Source organism: Amblyomma maculatum, chromosome 9 (assembly GCF_055883805.1).
Source record: "Amblyomma maculatum isolate TAMU_Amacu chromosome 9, ASM5588380v1, whole genome shotgun sequence".
Classification (NCBI taxonomy): Eukaryota; Metazoa; Arthropoda; class Arachnida; order Ixodida; family Ixodidae; genus Amblyomma; species Amblyomma maculatum.
In genome coordinates this window covers 121,716,498-121,736,623 of record NC_139352.1, presented here as the reverse complement: position 1 = coordinate 121,736,623, position 20,126 = coordinate 121,716,498, and the positions used below count along the sequence as shown (strand labels likewise).

Here is a 20,126-nt window from a genome sequence, read left to right as displayed (position 1 = left end):
TAGATATAGTGATAGATAGGATAGCGATAGTTAATGAATTGGCAGTTATATGCTTTCTCTTTTCCGCACGTTGAAGACCTATGTGCACCTTGTAATTTTTTTATTTGATTGTTGCGTTCAATGAAATCAAGCTCTTTTACACAGCGCATGAGACCACAGCATGCTTGCCCCAGAACTTCAGTGTATCGGCAATAGGGCCCACCACTTCTCCCAGTGTACCCTGCTGTCTTTTAACCACACGCGAAGTCAGAGAGGGGCCACGTACTCATAAAATTATTTAATTCCTCCATCAGCATCATATCAAGACTGCCGTGGCAAACCTGTTCCTTGCCTCGAAGCTGCAAGGAACAGCTCAAAATTTGATTTTATACAAAATTAACTAATGAACGCAGATTATCGCGGATCGCTAACTAGCACAGTGCCATTACACTTGGCCTAAGCTTTCCAACGGTATACGGTTCGGTGTTGCAGCTAAAATTTAGATTTTAATTGCAATTTACTAAATATCAATTAATTTGGCCCAGTAATTGATTGAAATACATGTACAATTAACCAATAATCCAATCTCATGGTTGATCACGTGACATATACTATGCCTAGAGAGATAGCTTGACAGTAGCGAAATAGACTAAGTCCTGCTTTAACCTTCTCTAATCTTGAAGTTCAAAGCACCAGCCTGGATCGTTTTCTGAAGTTTTACCGCGGTGACAGATTTCACGCTCTAAAAAAAACAAACACAAAGTCAGAGGCAGTACTAGATTAAGTGCACAAAGTAAAACCTTATCATGAGACTTAAAAAGTGTCTGTAGCACAGAACTCGCCTGAAAGCTTTGTTTATCAGTATTCCCCATTCAAACAGTTCTAAGTTTAGTGGATGGAGCGCAGCGTTCAGCGCCGCCAACGGCGGCGCCGAGTAATCTGAGTAGGCCGGCGCGGTCGGGTTGCGTTCGCGTTGTACGGCTGGAAGCATCTCGGCTCTCATTGTCTGCGGTTTTAGGGCAATCGAATGTCTTCAGAGCTACTTCCGAAAACCAATACTGACGAAAGGACGCCGCCTGTTCGAGAATGCTCATGTTTAAAACGTGAACGGTGTCGAAGTCACCGCGAAATGCGCGCCGCTCGCTCTATGCGACGGAACACCCGCGCGCACAACTTTGAATTTCGCGTGAGTAGAGGGAATCTTTTTTTAACGAAATTTATTCTCTCAGGGCATCAGTCGGATATGTGATGATGAATTAAGAAATAATTAAATGAATGAAAAATGTTGTAAACGTAGCTTTTCATTTACCTATTGCGTTCACACCTCATACCCAAACATTGAAAGCGCAGAGAGAACCTGAGAGGAGATTGATCGCCATTTTTTTCTTTTTTGGTTCTTGCTGTTTGATTACAGCAGCATAATAATTTCCTCTCGGTTTTGCTTTAGAGTTTAATACCATGACGAACACTTTTGTTCGTGGTGCACTTTTTCAGCAGTGCCGTGGAGATTATAGGAGGCATGGTGCGGTACCCGCTACGGATGTGGCGATTGCAAGCACTGTGCGGTTGTAGCGTGCGTCATCAACGAAAACTGTGCGTGCCGGGAGCGGGGAGTAGGGGGCCTCCTACACCCTTGGAAAAATAAAGCTCTTAACAACAACAACTGGCATGCATTTTGTGCCTCCGTACCTCAATCTTGGGGAAAGCCGGCGGGAAATGCTGGCACTCAACGACAAAGCTTTCGTAGAGGAGGTCGTTAAGAGTTAGAATTTTTTACTGTTGCTACTAATGAGGAAATAGTCTATCGTCTGGAACAAGGGACTCTTGAGTAGCTTGAGCAGTCGGTGAAAGAAATATTTGGCGCGGATACGATAGAACGAAGTTCCATTCTTAGCGTACACAGTATCACGGGCCTCTACACTCCGCCACTTCAACTTTTTCAGCACCTTAAAAACTAATTTACAGATAAATATGCTTATTGGAATCTGTAATTGGAAGTTTTGAAGATATTTTGGCTTTGTGGTTCCGAATAGACACCGCATTAGAAATCCGGTTCACAGATCCATGAACATTTGTTTTTTATTTCGCCTCCGTTGAAATGCGGCTGGAATACGATGCTGCGGCTGCGCGGCTTTGTCACTTTTCTGGACGTATGCCACTCGATCTTACACAGCATATACCAGTACACGCCAAAATTTACAGCGCGGAGCGCATACTGAGCAGTGTGCCCCAACCAGCGTGCGACTCTCCGAGTCAGAAGTTTATACCGTTTCCTCCGCTCACAGGCAATCGTCTTATTTTAGCTTCTTGGCGTCTGTACACCAATGGCCCCATAACAAAACGAATTTCAGTTACATTACTCTCTCACAGCCAATATCTCCTTCTCTCATAAATCTCCCCAGGTTCTTCCAGCAAGCGGTACGCTTAGGTTTCCTTCGTGATTGTAGCAGTCTTTCTCGCTGCCCTTGCGCTTATTTTTATTCTTGTTCACATCCGTAGTAGTCGAAGCATCGCATGAGACCACTGAAGTCACTAAATGAGTAAATCACACACACTGGGATAACAAAACGCGAACGCAGAAGGAACACAGCGGCCGCAACATATACGGCGTAAGCTTCTGCGCCGACTCAGTATTAGATCCCGTCGGCCGCCAGGTGGCGCCACATGTCTCAGCAAACTGAGCCTGTATATCGACGTCCGCCGAGCAGGTAGCGTAGATGGCAGCGTACTGCTCTCCGAAGTTGTCACTTGCTCCTTCGTAGTGTCCAGGATCGAGGGACGGCAGCTTCGAGAGCAAGGTATATATGAAGAGGGCTCATAAGAGTGCCAGGTCAAAAGCATAGAGGAGGCTGCGGCCAGGTACGCGCTCGATCATCACAGTGGTTTAAATTTAGCCCGCGCATCAAAATTTCTTGCGCTAAATACGGCAACAGAATTATGTTTTGGGAAAGTTTACACTGATATAGATACTGACATGGACGTCGGCATGACCCCCTGCCTGGTGCCAATAGATTCTTATTCACTGAAACTGCATTGTCAGAACACTTAGTGACATCATTTGTTCATTCTAGAAGGCCGAACTCGTGGAAGTTTAAATTTTAGGGCTTGTGTTATTAAATTAAGGAAAAAAGTATGGGAGATGGAATAAACCCCGCCCTTTACAGCCCCCTTTACCGGTACATTATCACCAGGGTTGATTTGGTTGTTTAATCCGACACAAAAAATTCATAAGAATAGCGATGAATGGACAGCAGAAGACAATTAAGTAGTTCAGTTTGATAGTTAAAATCTTAAAGGTCACTGTATCAAATGCTTTTTGAAGATTATGAAAAGGTAGCTAATTTTATTTGAGTTGAGCATGCCCATGCTTCTCATTTAGTGAATCAGTATATGCAAAGCATTCCTCATCACCTGATGGGCCAGCTCATCAAGACACTTACAGTAGTTGCTTAATTGTGGCTGCTTCCTCTTTGTATGAAATGATAAACCAACTTGAATTTGAGGCAAAAATTTCTAAGAAAGGAAAAGGTGCGAGTACTGAGTCATCAAAAGTGCCTTAAAATTGAGATACTCGCTTAAAATCAAGAGACTTAGCTGCAGTATATGCAGCCAAAGAAGAAACAGAAAAAGGTTTTTGAAATGTCAAAACAAGTGATTTTAATAACACCCCAAAAATTCAGCAAGAGTACTGGGCATTTTTAGAGTGTATGGTTTAAGCAGAATTCATTTTACCCAAATTAATACTCACCTTGGCTGTTCTGCTAATGCCAAATTTTTCTAAAAAATTGCAAAACTTAGAAGCCCAATATCTTGTACAAAAAAAGCCTAGCCCTGAAGGCTTTTGCTTTCTTTTCTAGAATGCATCCATACCTTCAGTTAGAAATGTTAAGGTATAGAAGCACGATCAAAAGCGACCATTCAGAGCTTCATTGTAACTATCCAAAATATAAGTTATGAACTGCAAAATAAAACGACCCAAGTTTAAGGTCTAATTGTGTTCTTTAAGTTTTTCTCCCAGCTATGCTGGTCCCTGTAGACCTTCCCTCAACTCTTTAAACTGTACTTCAAGACCTAGTAGAAGTAGTATAATAAACTTTATTTGGCTACAAAAATGAGTGCCAAAGAGGTTTGCAACTTGTAGAACCAGAGCCACCTGTCACTTCGACATGAAGGACTCCAGCCAGGTACACCAATTAAAAGCAGGAGAGTCAAGATGAATGGGGGACTGAATGGCAATGGTGCAAAGGAAAAGCTGTGTTCTAGGTTAATGCAAATGAGCGATATAGTTGGGACAAGATGCTTTAGGTGGAAACGGTAAAGAAAGAAACGCACTGGGAGAAGGAGGAAGAAACTTTAATGACACGGAGTATTAGGCACCGAGAATGTCCTGAGTACGGGTCACCAAGGCCAACCAGTCCGTCAGCTGGTGCAAGACTAGCCAAGCCCACCAGGTTGGGGAAGAAAAGTGCGCAAAATGAAATGTGCCAGGATGGTGAGAAAATTTGTTCCCATTTTACGTTTGACATGAGATTCAATGACAGAGGAAAGGAAGAGGTATCAAAAGAAGAATGAGATAATCTCGAAAATGCCTGGAAAGCAGCTTCAATCATCAAACTGACAGGTTGAAAGAAGCCGGCTATCCGGAACATGGTGTCATCTCAGTTGCTGAAGTAACCTATAAAAAAATGAAAACAAACAGCAAGGAAGCTATGCCTAACACAGCGGACATCATACAACAACAAAATCTGGTTGCAATACCCTATCTGCACAGCATATCGCATGATTTGAATTGAGTAGGCAAAAAAGTAAACATCAAAGTAGTTTTTACAGCTTCGGAAAAGTTATCGAAGCTTTGTAGGATCGCTCAAACTTGCGGTGTGCAGCGACGCACATTTGTACTGTGAAAAACTGCGCCGAAATAAACACACCACAAGAAAGAAGACGGGACAAAGGCGCTTGTCCCGTCTTCTTTCTTGCGGTGTGTTTATTTCGGCGCAGTTTTTCACAGTACAAATATGAACCAACTAGCCCAAGAAACGGTATTAATGCAGTATCTTTCTTCTGCAGTGGGCCCTTTCTTTTGTGTTCTGCCTTCTTCTCGAACTAAGGACCTTTTATTGACGCACATCGTGGACGCAACCTGCCAAGCAAGACGGTATGCCTTCTGCATGCGCAAGGGGCTCGTTCCCGAAGAAGTAAGTGCTCTCTTCGGTCCTGTAAAACCGTCGTGGGGACATATCAAAATAATATGTAAACTAATGCGCTCAGGAGCGCCTTTGTCCCGTCTTCTTTCTTATGGTGTGTTTATTTCGGCGCAGTTTTTCACAGTACAAATATGAACCAACTAGCCCAAGAAACGGTATTAAAGCGACGCACATGTAGCATAAAACACCAGACTTTATTTGTACCCTGCAGCACAGGTGTGATGTATGAGATCCCATTAAGCTGTGGGAAACGTTACATTGGACTAACAGGTAGATGCCTCAATGAACGGCTCTGAGAACACAATAATACCTATGAAAAACTTGCAAAAGAAACACCTGCGAAGGAAACGTTGCTTTGCACTGCAGCAGGTGCACAGGTTGTATGCCCTGGGGTCTCGAGGTGTCAGAGACCCCTAAACATATTCGCCTACCACTTCCAGTGCTTCGCTACCTCGTAGTATTTTGGTGTGCCTGCTTCACTCGCTGATCTCATTTCCCTCACCACAGGCGATTCAAAAGGCTGGGAGTAGGTGCTATATCAAGTGCACAGAACATTTTTCGTAACAAATTCCCCAAATTTGCTTATAAGCAAACATTATGCTCCATGCTTTTCCAGTATATTAAAATTTTATACGTATTAGGCTCGGGTGAGATGCATTACACCTCTTCTACCGGTGTGCTGCCATCGTTTTGACTACACCAACCACATACCCTGTATACAGAACTCATAACAGACCATTGCCCAGCTGCGCTTCTCATAGTCGCTTAACTTGATTTTCTCGGATTGCGGTTCTTGCTGTCAATACCAGTAATGGGCCACAGTGCGGCAAAACCTTGCTCGACTAAATTTAATGTCAGAACATCGATGCAGTCGAGTTGGAGCAATTTTGAAGCAGGGAAAGCAGGCTGGAGCAGAATGAAGCAAATGGAGCAGCACTTCCACCCCTTCATTTAGGATGGATGCAAAGAAAGGAATACTGCAATCAAATTCTAAGTTCAAAAGGCAAGCCACCATGTCAGTGTTATCACTCAGTATCCTAATTTATAAGTTCAACATCTCAGGAAAGACAATTGTGCCAAGCTCAAGCTTAACACCGTTCAACATGGTCCAGTTACATATATATATTCCTGCCAAACATAATCACAGTTCCCATATTTTAAGGAATCTTTATCAACCATGCTTTTATTTATGTGTTTATTGATACCTCAGAGGTCCTAATGCGAGACTTTACAGAAGGAATGGGCTTGTGCACAGTGATAAATGGCTAGTGGTATACATGGCTATGATTAGACAGGTTCTTCGATGGCAGTATTGGATCACTGATGAGGGATGATTCCAGTTGTGAACAGTGCTTGCGAAGAATGACTGATGAAATGTAGTTGTGCGGTGAAACGCCACTTTTACGATGACCTGTTCGAGGTGTTCTATACACGGATTAGCCGAGACGACTGCCATGAGGTCTCGTATGAAAAGCTTGTGATAAAGGCAGGGGCATGAAGTACAGCGATGAGAACAGAGACTGTAACAGAGATCATGGCAGAGATGCTGAAGGAGTATTCGAGGGAATGAAACTGGTGGCATGGTTTTGAACAGGCTCATAAGGTTCAGTAAAGTTACAGTAGTGTGGATCAACTATATCATTGGCATATTAAAGTTGTTCCATGGGTAGGTTACGATAGAGGTATCCAACAGTTCTATTAGAGTAATTAGTTACATGGCTTACAAGGCAAGACAATGTTAAGCCATTAGTGAGGTGAACACCAAGGTACTTAAACGAATTCTTTGAAAAAATTGTTCATTTTGTAAGTAGGATGTGTTGTTTTGGCAGTGGTGAGAAGAAATTAAAACAGTCTAAAGCTTCTCAGGGACAGAGGCCACATAGCACTCGCGCCGCGCTCCGACGGCCAAGCGCTTTTCTCACTGCCCCAGTAAAATAAAAAACAAAAAAAAACAGAACAAAAATAAAACGTCGACAGGACACGCAGAAGTGGCGTAGTAGCCTCACGTCACTTTTTTGTCACGTGATTGCGCGTTCACGATGTGCAAAAATGCCCTCCCTCTTCCAACCGGGCATAGAGGAGGCTATGAACCGGGTCGCAGCAACGCCGGCCGGCGCGGATTGCGAAAGGGATGGTGAGTACAGACTTTTGCAGTCGGGCTCCCATTGTGTTCTTGTTACCTGCAGCAGCAACTGTTGTCGTAGAGCCGCGACATTTGTGTGGGTGCAACAGGCAAGGCTCAGAACTATCGGTCACCTGTGCTTGAGCTGCGATAAAAATGGCAGGTACATATCCACTTGGCTACATTAAAAGTAGTGACTAACGTTCTTCCTGAAGGAACGACTGTTCATGTCAGTTCTAAATCCCGGATCCTAAGACGTGTGTATCGTGAAAGCTGGCCCCCTGCCGATAATGCTCAATGTATACATATGGCTGGACCTTGTTTGCAACATTTCTAAAATGTTTTGTTCGTTGTAAAGTTCTGCATGAAATATATGTGTATAACCTTTCTTTTATTTAAAACAGCATTTCGTGCACCAAAATAATCTACTACAGGTCAGTGCTTCATAGATTCAAAATAACAGTTCTCTCACCTTTTAGAACACTGCAGTGCCGTACATTTATGACCTGATTTATCTGCAGCTATGAAAATGACTGCTTTGAAAGGGCTCGTGTTATTGTCATATACCATTCACGTAGACTTGTGTCACTTTGATTTCACAGTTCCTTATTGCACATTTTCTTGACTCCTCCTTCAGTTTAAAGCATCTGAAAAGTTAGTGGCAATACCTAACCATCGCGAACCGCCAAAGCTTATTAGGACGAATAAGTGACTGAACCTCATTTTCAATGAGTAGGATAAGGGAAAAATACCTATGGCGTTTTTTTTTTCCTTTTGTACATGCCATTAACCATGCAAATCTGGGTAGGAAATGAGGACATTGTTTTATTTTCTCTCAAATAGTCTGTCAGGTAAAAAAAAAAAAAATGCACACCTCATTCTCCACTTACCAGAATGCCAGAACTACGAACTAAGAAGAGAAAACATTCTCCTCAACATTTTTAGTCACAGTGGCTGTTGGCTACATAAAGAGCTGCTGATTTCCTTTCTGTTGTCTGGCCAGTAACTTAATGACAGCTTCTGTTCTGGTAGTCTTGATGCCATTGGCACTATAAGAACTGTCTCGCACTGCTTCGCTGTTTCATCACGTTCCACATGACAGGTACGGTAATGCTGGTAATTCCGCATCCGTTGCTGTAGTCAAGGGCGGCACTGATAAATACGCTCAGTTTTAAGTTAGATGTCTCCATAGCTCAGTTGGAAGATCCATGTCTGCACTTTGGACTTGGATGTAGGACAAACTGTTTCTCAGGCACGAATGCAGTTGGTACACAGGCATTACTACCTTTGGCAGCATTGAATTTTGTGTATGAAATGGCATTGTGTGCAGAAGTCCAAAGCATTTTCTGTACAATGTAGCAAATGCTTCACATCTGAAGGACAGTCTGCTGACTTTTTTCAACTATATTTTCTTTGTGGCAGTCGAACGCTCTGCGTCCAGGTAAAAAAAGTATACCTAGCTTTAGGGGTAAAAAATTTACATTTTAAAATGTAAATTTTCAAAATAGGAATGTTGCTCTGAACATCTTTGAAACTTGACAGTAAAAGATGATGTAACTGCCCGCTGCCTAGATAGCGGGCAGTAACGAGCCCACCATTAAAATGAAGGTCAGTGATGCAGTGATTCCCAACACACAACATAAGGGGTATGTACAGCTCCCTTGTTTTTCTAAGTCAGCTCCTTAACGAATGTTTTTTTTTTTTGCACACTACTGAGAATTTTATTAATAGCGCTGGGAGACGAGCATGTATGCAAAGGGACACATTGTCTTTAGCTGGCTTGTGGTGGAAGAAACTATGACTTCCTCACGAAAGAGAGTACGGCGAGTACAATAACAATCCTAACTTCAAAGCGACAGAGCCATGGTGCAAGCATAACAATCATGTCACAAGATGGAAGCGACGCTATTTGATCCCCACCGGAAGCCTATGCCTTGCTGTTTCACGGCGGCATAAGGCAGTATGTTTGCAGTTGTAAGGATTTTGCAATGTCCCGCACACAATATTACATCACTGGATGCTCAATGCACCTGCGTGAAGTGCCCACCAGGGGTGAAATTCTACCGTTTATTCCAATAGCAGCAGGAGCACTGGGAATTTCTGTGTGCATTGCATAAAAGGCTGCACGTGTATAGCTTTATGTTGATCTGTTATATCATGGTGCAAAGGTGCACATGTTTTGCAGCATTCAAAAGTTTGCTAGTAACCTGAAATGCCATATAGTTTCTCGACACATTTTATGTAGTCCTTGTTCTTTAGTTTCTTTTTTTTTTCATAAGTACAACCTCTGCCCTTGTGTAAAGTGTTCATTTTCAATTTCTCATCAATGTCCGAGTCATAAATATTGCTTGTAATATGCGACACATCAACAAAAATAAATATAACAACTGCTTCCCCTCTATAGTCTCGGATACAACTTAAGTCTGCAGTAACTGCCATGCACAATTTCTTCGTCACAGAAAATATTCTGTTTAAGATCTTTCTGGTTACCTAAATAAGAAGCTAACCATCAGACAAAATTGCCAGCTGAAGAATACTATCAATGCTTCTTGCTTGTTTGGTGTACTCACACATCAAAAACTGATTGTTTACCGTTCAGTGGAGTAACACACATGCCGGGAAACATTCATTGGTCATTGTTAGCAAATGCTGTTTTCTTTAAGTTTATCCTACTTATACCATCCATGTCACGCCCCCAAACCTAGATATTTAAATGAAATCACAACAAAACAAAGTCTACCAACAGTCACAAAAAATAAATAAAAAAATAGCAGGCGGCCGACACCTGAGCTCCGAGAACTTCTGCTCGCTAAAGAAGCGACATGCCCGCTCCAGGTGGAACCAGACCTCCGTCTATACTTTTTGCAAGCACTTCGCGAATTCCCAGGTTTTGACACCTCTTCTCTCCTCTAATGTTAGTTCGTGGGGGAGCCCCTGAAGGTGATTTAAATAAGACAAATAATGTTTCATTACAGCTATAGTTTAAAGCACTCAGTTACTAACTTAAAGATAGCTACAGTTAAAACTCGATTTAACGAAGTTGAGGGGAGCCGTGAATTATTTCGTTAAATCAAGAACTTCGTCAAATTGAATGAGGCATTTCTTGGGCACATAATTCAGTACATTCGATTACAGTAAAACCTCGTTAAAACGTACCCGCTTAAACAGTACTTTCGTTTTATAAGTAGTAAAGGCAAGTCCCCGACTGAGCACCCATTGAACATAATGCATTTTGCATCCGCATAAACCGTACCAGCTTATCGCGGTCGTATCGGTTAGCACGTACCATTTTCACTTTTCGTCGCACTCGCGCGTGACGACTTCACGCCGGTAGCACAGACCCAAAGGACGGTTCGGCTAGCGGCGCAACAATCTTCCCTAAATACAGCCGACGGGACGGCAAGCCACACAGCTAATGACAAATTGGCGCCAAAGTTGGTAATCATACAACTAGCGCAATCTTTGGGGGTCCGTATGGTCATCGTCATGACCCCCCGCGCTACTTTCGAGTGGGTAGCGCCAACACCACGACCGGCGCCGCTAGCGCGTATGAAATGAAACAACAAACATTCTTACTCGACAAGAAAAGCCCGAGGGAACTACAAATTTATTTTCCGCCAAAGAAGTCGGTGATCTTTTGAAAAAGCGCAGTTTGAAAAAAAGCGACGGGATGAAAATGCTCCGCGCTGTTACCGCTGACTCGCAATCAATAAATTTTGGGGTGCTGTCTACAAAATAGACCAAAAATTAACACTTTTTCACCTTTATTTCTCGAAAAAAGGTTCGTTAAATCGGGACAGATCATGGAATCGGTTTCGTTATTTCGGGTTAGTCAAAGCATTGAACCCTATAGGGACCGGACAGCTGAACGGGTGGCGCCGCCTCTCGGCGCATCGCTCAATCGCCGGAATGCGCCGGCCCCGGCCGGCGCATTGCCAGCGCATTGGAGGGTACTGTTTGTCGTTGGTTTGTGTGAAAATTAGAAATCCTAAGGTTTAGATGACGTTGTGCCTGAATATATCCTCAAGAGAACAGAAAGTTGGGCTAGTTAATTGTGTGAATATGTCCAGTGAAATGAAGTCTGGTCGAACAAGGCTGGCGAAACGCGGTGCGTTGTTGGCTCCACTGGCAGCTACGCAAACTCGTCGGACGTTTTTAAGTCGATTCATTTCTACGGGTTTCCACAGAAGCATGAGTGGCGGGTGACCTAATCATGGTTCTTTGAAAGGCAAAGGCACGAATCTACGTATTTGGTGTGTGGTCATGGGAAGCGCCGAATTTTTAAAATTCCGCTTGCTACCGGATGCTCTGTACCTTCTGTTCCCCAGGGGTGACGGCACGAGAGTCTCCGAGCCGAAGCCACACTCCTTCATCTGTAGTCACTTTATTGACAATTGGAAATCGAAGTAACCCAACAGCGTAAGTTACAACGCTAGCATTTCCCCGCCTGTGTGCAAGAAAAGCCCAGCACGGAAAAAGAAAAGGCAGCTCCATCATCGTAGTTCGGGCTGCGTTGTGATCTTCAGTGATGGGCAGAGACAATGTTTGTGCGGATACTTTCGCTGACATAGTCAAAGATAATTTACTTTTTTCTCTTAACAGAAAGAGCAGATAGGGGACATGAACAATTCCTATTGCCATGATCTTGTCATTTTTCCTCTTTTCGTTTGTCAGCCAATGAAAATACGCTAAGAGCTCTGCGTTGATACTCTTGGAATTTGTTAACATTTGTTTGTGGTATGTCCATTTCGCCTAATTAAATCACTCATTTCACAGCTCAATCAATACCATCATCATCATCATCATCATCAGCCTGACTATACCCACTGCAGGGCGAAGGCCTCTCCCATATTTCTCCACTTAACCCGGTTCTGTGCTAGCTGGTCAATCAATACCGCATGGTCACAAAATCTGCTATCGGCTTCATATAAAAGTCGAACAAGAAAAAAAATACAATTTAATTTGTGGAAACGAGCATAAACGTAGCAATTTTTTTTTAATTTCGAAGGCCGTGTAGCAGTTTTTTTTTTTTCGCATTCACGTTGCACCTGACACGGCTTTACGTATTTTCTCAGCAGTGTCCATTTCCTGGCCCGCCTAAATACATGTGTTTCTCATCGGCGTTTTAGTGAACGTGAGATTTCCTGATTGTGGCGTAGTATGACAATACCGTTTTACCTCTCTCAGAAATTGCTTCTAGGTATGGCCAATGTAAACAGATTTAGCAGCAGTCCGGCAAGCTGCAGTGACAAAGTTGTAAAAGGAATGGCTTTCTGTTATCCGGATTCATTTACGTGCAAATAGAAAACTACATACACGGTCATGTCCCCTCACACTTATCAGGTATCGAGGTCAGCTAGGTATCGGCCCTGCAAGTTCGTGATACGCTGAGAAAGTAGACCACCTTAGCGAACGAGCCATCAGAGGGATTCATTTAACAATAGAATGGTCTCTTAGTTGTCGGTGGCTTATCTTACAACATATCACACTGTTGTTTTTTTTCGATTGTATTTAACAGTTTGACAGCATTGGACAGCCTTCAGATGTTCAAGGCAGGTGCGGTCAATCGCATTGAACTTCCTGCGCTAAGAAAACGCTAGCAGGAAATTTAATTTTTTTTTCTTTTCACAGCCTCCGCAGCATGTCGGGAGAAAGGCATGCATAGTATAATATTTTCTAAGTCAATGATATGTAGCAGCTCCGACGTGTTCAACAAGAGCATTGCCGTATATGTAAAAATGATGCTGAGGTGGTATTGCTCATTTGGCGTATATTATGATTAAGTTTGATGGTCTCAAGGCCGGGTTCAGTGAGCTATTGTAGCATAATTGTGCAGGAAGTCTGGGAAGTATATGTGTGTTTGCTATTTTAACCATAAATAGGATCCTACTTTTGTCTTGCTTGTTTATTTTTCTCCTTTTACAGCTCTCGTTGCAAGGTAGAAACTGGAATGTCATTTGCTATTATTCTGCTCTGAATCATTTGAGGCTAGCTGTTACCAAAAAAGACAGGTGCAGCATCTTTTTCATTTTACATGAACGCTGACCATTACAACTAACACTACTACACGGCTACACGGCTCGGCGGTATTTGATCCTCAGGCAGATTCATACTAGACCTTATATAAGATAGACGCACAGTGCAGGCGCAATTCCCGTCTTCGAAGTCGCCTTAACAAGCGCCTAACGAAGGTGTTCCTAGCGCATGGTGAAATCACGCGCGCGGCATTTTCGAGTATATAACAGAAATACCATGCGCCGCGCGGTTTCAAAAAAAAAAATAAAAAAAAAACACGCACGCCCTGCCGAGAACAGCCCTTTTCTTTTTCAAGATTTCCCCGTCAAAAATACTCCTTGCGATTACTCAAAGCAGCTCAAAGCTCTCAAAGCCACACCGCAAAACGACGGGTATGGACAGGCTCAAAAACGCCTCGCAGAACGGAAACGACTGCGCCGCTCAGCTGCCTCGCCATTCCGCTGTTTCGGCACTCCGCCGCTGGCGGCGCTGTTCCACCGAGGCGACGGTGGCGCCATACAACGGGCGCCCGGTCCCTATAGGCGTCTGAGCGGGAATTAGGATACCTTCGTTAAATCGAGATTTTCGTTAAATCGGGTTTCGTTAAATCGAGTTTTGACTGTATCAGTTAAAGAAGGCTGATGATATCTATCACAGCTAAGAAAAATATTTTGCCCATGGCAATGCCACCACCATCCCCAGCTTAGAGAAAATATAAATTCCTGCAAAACAGATATTCTGTTACCATTGTCATCACAGGGAAGGGTGTACAGAAATGTGCCAGTATTTTTACTCTTCTCCAGCAGCAAACTTCCCCTTATTGTATAGCTAAGCACTATTAGAAATTTCATATGTTTATAAGAAAGCAGACAGAATTACAGAAAACACACCCACAGTTGCATTTCTTGGCTGGGCTGTACACAGCTGAGAGATTTTGATGGGCAGTATGTAAAAAAAAAAAAAAAAAAAGGAAAGTAGTAAACTTCGGAGGTTCACTGAAGTACATATGCCTGTGAGACTAATGTGCAGCAACTCAATTTTTTTGTCTAAGTTATCGATTAGATATAGAATAGCTTCTCAGCTTTTACATACTTCCAGTTATTTAAGTTTTGCACTGCTGCTTCCCTAAAGGAACACTGCAGACAGCTTCATCCTACTCATCTAAAAAAAAATCGGTATATGGGTTCTTCCAGGTAGGTTGATATTTTTTTGGCAGCAAGAGGTGCATTTATTACTCCGAAAACAATCAAAATGCAACATTTGATTTGCTCCTGTGGTACGTCATGACCAAAACAACTACTTGTAGAGTAAAACCCATTCGCAGCACGAATAAAACAACGACAAGAAGGCAGTAAGCTTTGCTGTCACAGAAATGGTGTAGAACAGTCTGAAAAATTGCTGTGGCCTGTAGCACAGCATGGCTGCCCAAGAAGATAGAGTTACAGACTCTCCGATGGAAGCCCCCATCATCACCAACTACCCCCTTCCCCTGTGACCTACAAGACTAGTGGAATAAGGGAGTAATTACTCATAAGCATCCACCAAAGCACAGTGATAAGGCTGCAAAGGAAAGCTATGCAGCTTTATCAAAACCTCTTTGGTTGAAAAAGCTGCATATCTTTTCTTGTAGCAATAGGGCTGCCATCGGTTGGATGGCAATGAGTAATCACTTTTTATTGCAAGTCTGCTTAACCTTGGAGGGTTTCCCTAAGGCATATGAAATTAGCATTAGACGATTTGTTTTTTCAATGACCACGTGTTCAAATGTTTTGTGTCTGCATGGTCTTGCTTTGTGACTAAACTATGCACACGTGGAAGTTGATGAAGACAGTGATTCACAGCATGAGAAAGTGGCTGTATAATGCATGCGATGTCAAGGTGAAGCTATAGCTTAGTTGTTTAATGCAGCGCCCAGAGAATCTGACCTGTGTAGCTTGCCATGGGTTCAAATCACATTCGTAGCCGTGTGCCGTTTATATGCTTTTTATTATGCACCCATCACATGGCGTGTGGCGTCACACTCCGACGACAAGAGAGTGGCTTCAGTGCCTCAGGGCTTCAGACCAGAAATTTGCTTGCAGGCAATTTTTATTTCTGCGCATGCACCATACTGTTGTACATGCACAGACCACAAGGTCACAATTCAGAAAATGTCATGTAGGCATCACAAATTTCTCCAGGAGAGCCCCCTTAATCCTTACGAGATGCAGCTCATGCTGTAAAACACACTTATCATCATTCAGTAGTGAACGGCTGTGTAACCGTGCATTGGAGATCTACCAGAGTAAACATTAGTAACGTCACCGCGGTTTACTTACAGAAGTGGCCATTGGTGGCTTAGCTGTATTTTAGTTTCCATACTTTTGTAATCATAAAACTTCTACCATAGAAAAAAGCCTGTGTTTCATTATTAGAACACAGTAATTTATTGGCATAGACGAAGTTCATTTTGCCTTCACTATTCCCTTAAGTTGTTCTCATTTGGATGTGGATAGGTCAAGAAAGCTGTGCATACAGTACAGGCAGATGATAAGGGGGGAGGGGAAGAAACCGTAATGACATTCATGATGAGCTTTATCATATTGATCGTATTTATATGCTGTGAGCAAGAACGTTCTGATGCATTCTAGCAATGCGAGGAGAAAGCTGTCTTATTGAAAGGTCAGGACACAGATTGTGGGAAGGTGTTGCTGAGAGGTTTGTGATGACCAGAGCCTGTTTAATTCATCAGCAAGCCTCACTGCACCATAATTACAATATGACATGAACGGCCAACACTGTTAAGTTGCGCTGACATAATCATGCGTTGTATGCATGCACAGTGTACGTCATTTTTGGTTGCCGAGTGGGCTTACACATATTTTTGAAGTGATACCCAAAATGTGAGCTCTCTTTTTTTTTTTTCCCTTCTCTCATGCAGATTTCCGTGCTTAGGCTACACATGACCACCTCTCTTGCATATGCTCTGGTCGACAGCTGGCAGTGATGCCCGTTTAGGTAACTTTTGGGTCGTCGAACATCGGACCTTCACATTTGGATGAATCCACCGTCAACTGGTTACAGGAGAATGATTCTCTCCTTGCTCCTCCAGGAGAGAAACCTAGCACATCTAATCTGACCCCTTTCCTGGCACCTACATGCCCTTTTTTTTGTTGACCAAAGGTGTGGCCGTATATATGAAATAAATAATTGAAGCAACAAATAAATCTCGACAATCTGCAAAATATGCTTGCACATTTAATGCCAGTACACTTAACCTAGCGACCACATTTTGTGACATTCTGTAAATTGCAATGCATGTCTGCTAATTATTACGATTGCTGTATGTGCTGTACCAGTGTACCTGGGCAGCTGTTTTCCCTCTTTGTGGTGAAGTTGCCAGTCTTCTGTTGGAGCAAAGATTGTGTTACCTCAGAATATTTTCTCACATGCGTCAGTACATACTTTGCTTGAATGCTTCAGTGCATCCTTTTAAAGGGACACTGAGGACAACTCCATTGAGTCATTGGTCTCAGTAAATATTTGATTATTTCTCTCATTATGGTTGTGTTGTCTGGCAGAAATTGTGGCATATAGTATTTATTGGTGAGAAAATTTAAATTGGAAGCCTTCCCATGAGTTGATTCATGGTGACTTTGCTGAAAAGGATGTGTCACTGCCACATTAGAGTGGCTCACGACACAATATACCTTGCAGTAATCTGCCCCAAAACTTCTGTGTGGAAGCATGCATTTTACTTGCAAAATTGGCCGGTTATGGCAGCATCTTTGTTCTGTTTCTTGGTCTTTCCATCCTTTTAAAACATATGCCTTAAGTGGTCTCTTTAATGGTTTGTGGGGTTCAATGTCCCAAAGCGACTCGTGTGGTTTCTTTAAGATAGAACACTGTATCTTAGCGATACAGGAAAACTGCTTTCCATCCTCAGTGTCCCTTCAAAGGAATCCGACAATAAAACACAATTCACAATGAGTATTTCAATATGTATTGCCATTTGCCTACTTTTTGCCTGTGGCTACTTGGAGCTTGTTTTACTTCACAAAAGGAGTTTTGTTTAACAAAATAAATACAGTGTAAATTTCACTGGATGACTAATTAACCATATTAATTAACAACTCCCTCTTGTGCAAACTCACTGAACATCTCAAATGTGTTTCTTCAGCACTACATTACTTCTGGGCTGCCATGAATGGCAGCTATGGGATGTGGTTTTTATGGTAGGCAACCACCTTGGCAGGAATGTTGCTTTGTGAGCTGCGTCGATTGGCGTCTGCCCAAGACTTGGACATCACTTAGGAATATACACAGTCAGCTGTGGGACGGTGGACATCGGACCTGTGTTGGCAGTCACTTTTTCAGAATTTCAGCGTTGGAACCAAGGACCACATGGCATTACCTCAGCCTGCATGTATGATAACACAACAAAAACAGGACATAACTCCGCCTAACTGACAGGATTAAAATCTCCATGCAGGCCTTGTGCTCAACACATCACTAAAGGCAACAAGCACTGTTTGCCATGTCAGTCATAGCAATGGTTCTAGCGAAACTACTTTCACTGTGTAGTGTTTAATATATTTAGCAGTGCAAATTTATGCAGTTTTGTTACTCTTGCAATGATTTATGTCCATATACCTTTTTTATCCCATAGCTGCAGTTGGCTATCATGATATATGGAGTATATTGTGACCACCCAAGGGTATTCAATGTCCTGGGAGATGCATGTGTGTATTTTCACACTACACAACCAATATGCAGTCCGCAATAAATGTTTCGTCTTGCGCTGGCAAGCAGACTGCTTAAATCTTTGAAAATGCAACACATCATTAGCATGATTGTGTGAAACAATATTAAGGGATATCAGTCCATATCTTTGCAGCTTTCACAGCTGGCCTGTTTTCCCTAAGGCAGAGGAAATAATTACTTGCCACCTGCCCTGCGTCTCCTCCCCCCGCCGGGCCGGTGCCTCTCCGAAAGGACTGGGAGACCTCACTGCGATCAGCGGACCCGGCCAGGCAGAAGATCGTCGGCAGCCGGGCCGCATACGTCATGGATAAACATAATATGAACGTTTAGCAGAACATAATAGAGAAGGGCGATTAATTTCGTATCAAGACATTACAGAACACTACAGGCAATGCCGGAGGCGTTTCCCCCCACCAAACACGGCGTTAAATAGAGGTCAGGCAATGGCGTGGAGACGCCTGCAGACTGGAGTATACCCAAACCCAGTACTAAATAAACATATCCGATCGGACTGCGAGGACGATAAATGTAAAAAGTGTGGGGCGAGAGGAACCCTCGACCATATAATTTGGGTGTGCGCTTACTCCCCAGGCAGGGCGCAAAACATTAGCAGTAGGGAAGCCTGGGAAACCTTATTGCGAAGCTCGGACCCTGAGCTCCAACTCACCGCCGTCCAACTGGCAGCAGAGGCCGCCGGCGAAACCAACCCGGCCAGCATCTAATGCGACCATCCCGTGCGGCTGGGCCGCTAAGTCCCCTCCCCCTTACAGTGGGGTGAGACAGAGCGGCCCAAGCGGTGTGGTTCCTCTCTGTTGGACAATAAAAGTTTTCAACAACAACATGAACGTTTAGATCGTGAGTGGGGCCGTGCGGAGACCCAGGAGGCCTGCGTGCCTCGAAGTCTTCTGCAAATAAAGTTTTTTCCTCCTCCTCCTCCTCCTTTTGGTGCATGCTGCAACTAGTCGCAAGGGCAATGACTGGACAAAGATGGAATCACGAACGCAGCACTGTTTATTTATTGTTTTGACACTAGTCTACATGCTTGTCTACAATTATCTGAATCGCATGCACGCGAAAACTCACGCGAACGCGAACGCGACGGCGGCACGCGTAGCGCGAAGACTTCGCGCGAACAGAAATATCGCTTGGCTCGTCGCTCGGATCTGCCGAAATAGAAAATTTCGCTCGTTCGCCCGGAAGTAACCGTACGTCACTGCCGCTCATTTCGCATGCTTTCTTTATTTTGCTCTGTTGCATTGTGATTGTGCATTACCGCGTAAACATTTCGCTTTGTACGAACAATGGTGGATAGCCAAGGATTCAAAGAACGTCTAATCGCAACCGAAACAATAATAGAACCAAGGGGTCACGTGACTATTTGTGCCGTTTACAGTGCAAGCTCACACACATTCGATACGGTTTGCTGCAAATACATTTTACTTTGCTATGTTGTCGCAAAATAACAAATTCTTGCAATCGTTATGACTTTTGTTGGATTTGGCAATAGTTTTGCGGTGTACTAAGCCACTATGCCAGCCAAAGGCTAGCCAACACAGAGCGTCGTCGCCGTTTCGCTCGGTTCGCGCTGTCGCGTGCATGCGTCTTCCCCAGTAGGCGACGGAGCGAACCATGATCGCTTACGCCGCGCCGCCTTGTCGCTTCGCTCACTTTTTCGCTCACATGCGTTTCCCGCTTATAAGCGCAACAGGGCAAATAGAAATAACATCGATCGAATGGGACGCCGTGGAATGTTTTCTGAAAAAAAAAAAAAAAAAAAAAAAAAAAAAAAAAAAAAAAACCTACAGGAATTCGATACAAGAACTGTCTACAGCTAGAGCAGCTGGAAGATAAATACTGTGCAAAAATACCAGGAATTTAACAGCTTGCGCTTCGAGCCTTCAACTTTAGGAGTAAAACTAGAGGCAGGACTGCGTCGGGAGATGTGGAGAGCATTTTTTCTTTGCGCGGGCGTTCTACCATGGTTCTACCTCCCGGCACTTGAATACTTGAACCTGGGTTCCACGGTTGCCTGACTAGTCCAGTAGGCAGGCAGCGAGTCGCTT

General features: G+C 43.4%; 1 protein-coding gene across 2 annotated transcripts; it reads left to right on the top strand.

Moving 5' to 3' along the window:
• Positions 1–2,707: 2,707 nt before the first annotated feature.
• Positions 2,708–18,886, top strand: LOC146180280 (uncharacterized). Of its 2 annotated transcripts, XR_014700811.1 has the most exons (4): positions 2,708–2,777; positions 5,047–5,174; positions 7,261–7,317; positions 16,241–18,886. XR_014700811.1 is itself a non-coding variant. In XM_084579488.1 (3 exons), exons 1-3 carry the CDS (start codon positions 4,336–4,338, stop codon positions 16,304–16,306), a joined length of 330 nt encoding a protein of 109 aa, XP_084435614.1. In that variant the 5' UTR covers positions 2,836–4,335; the 3' UTR covers positions 16,307–18,886. The 2 variants fall into 2 exon arrangements, 1 of the variants encoding a protein (XP_084435614.1); XM_084579488.1 differs by lacking the exons at positions 2,708–2,777; positions 7,261–7,317 and adding an exon at positions 2,836–4,471.
• Positions 18,887–20,126: the final 1,240 nt, after the last annotated feature.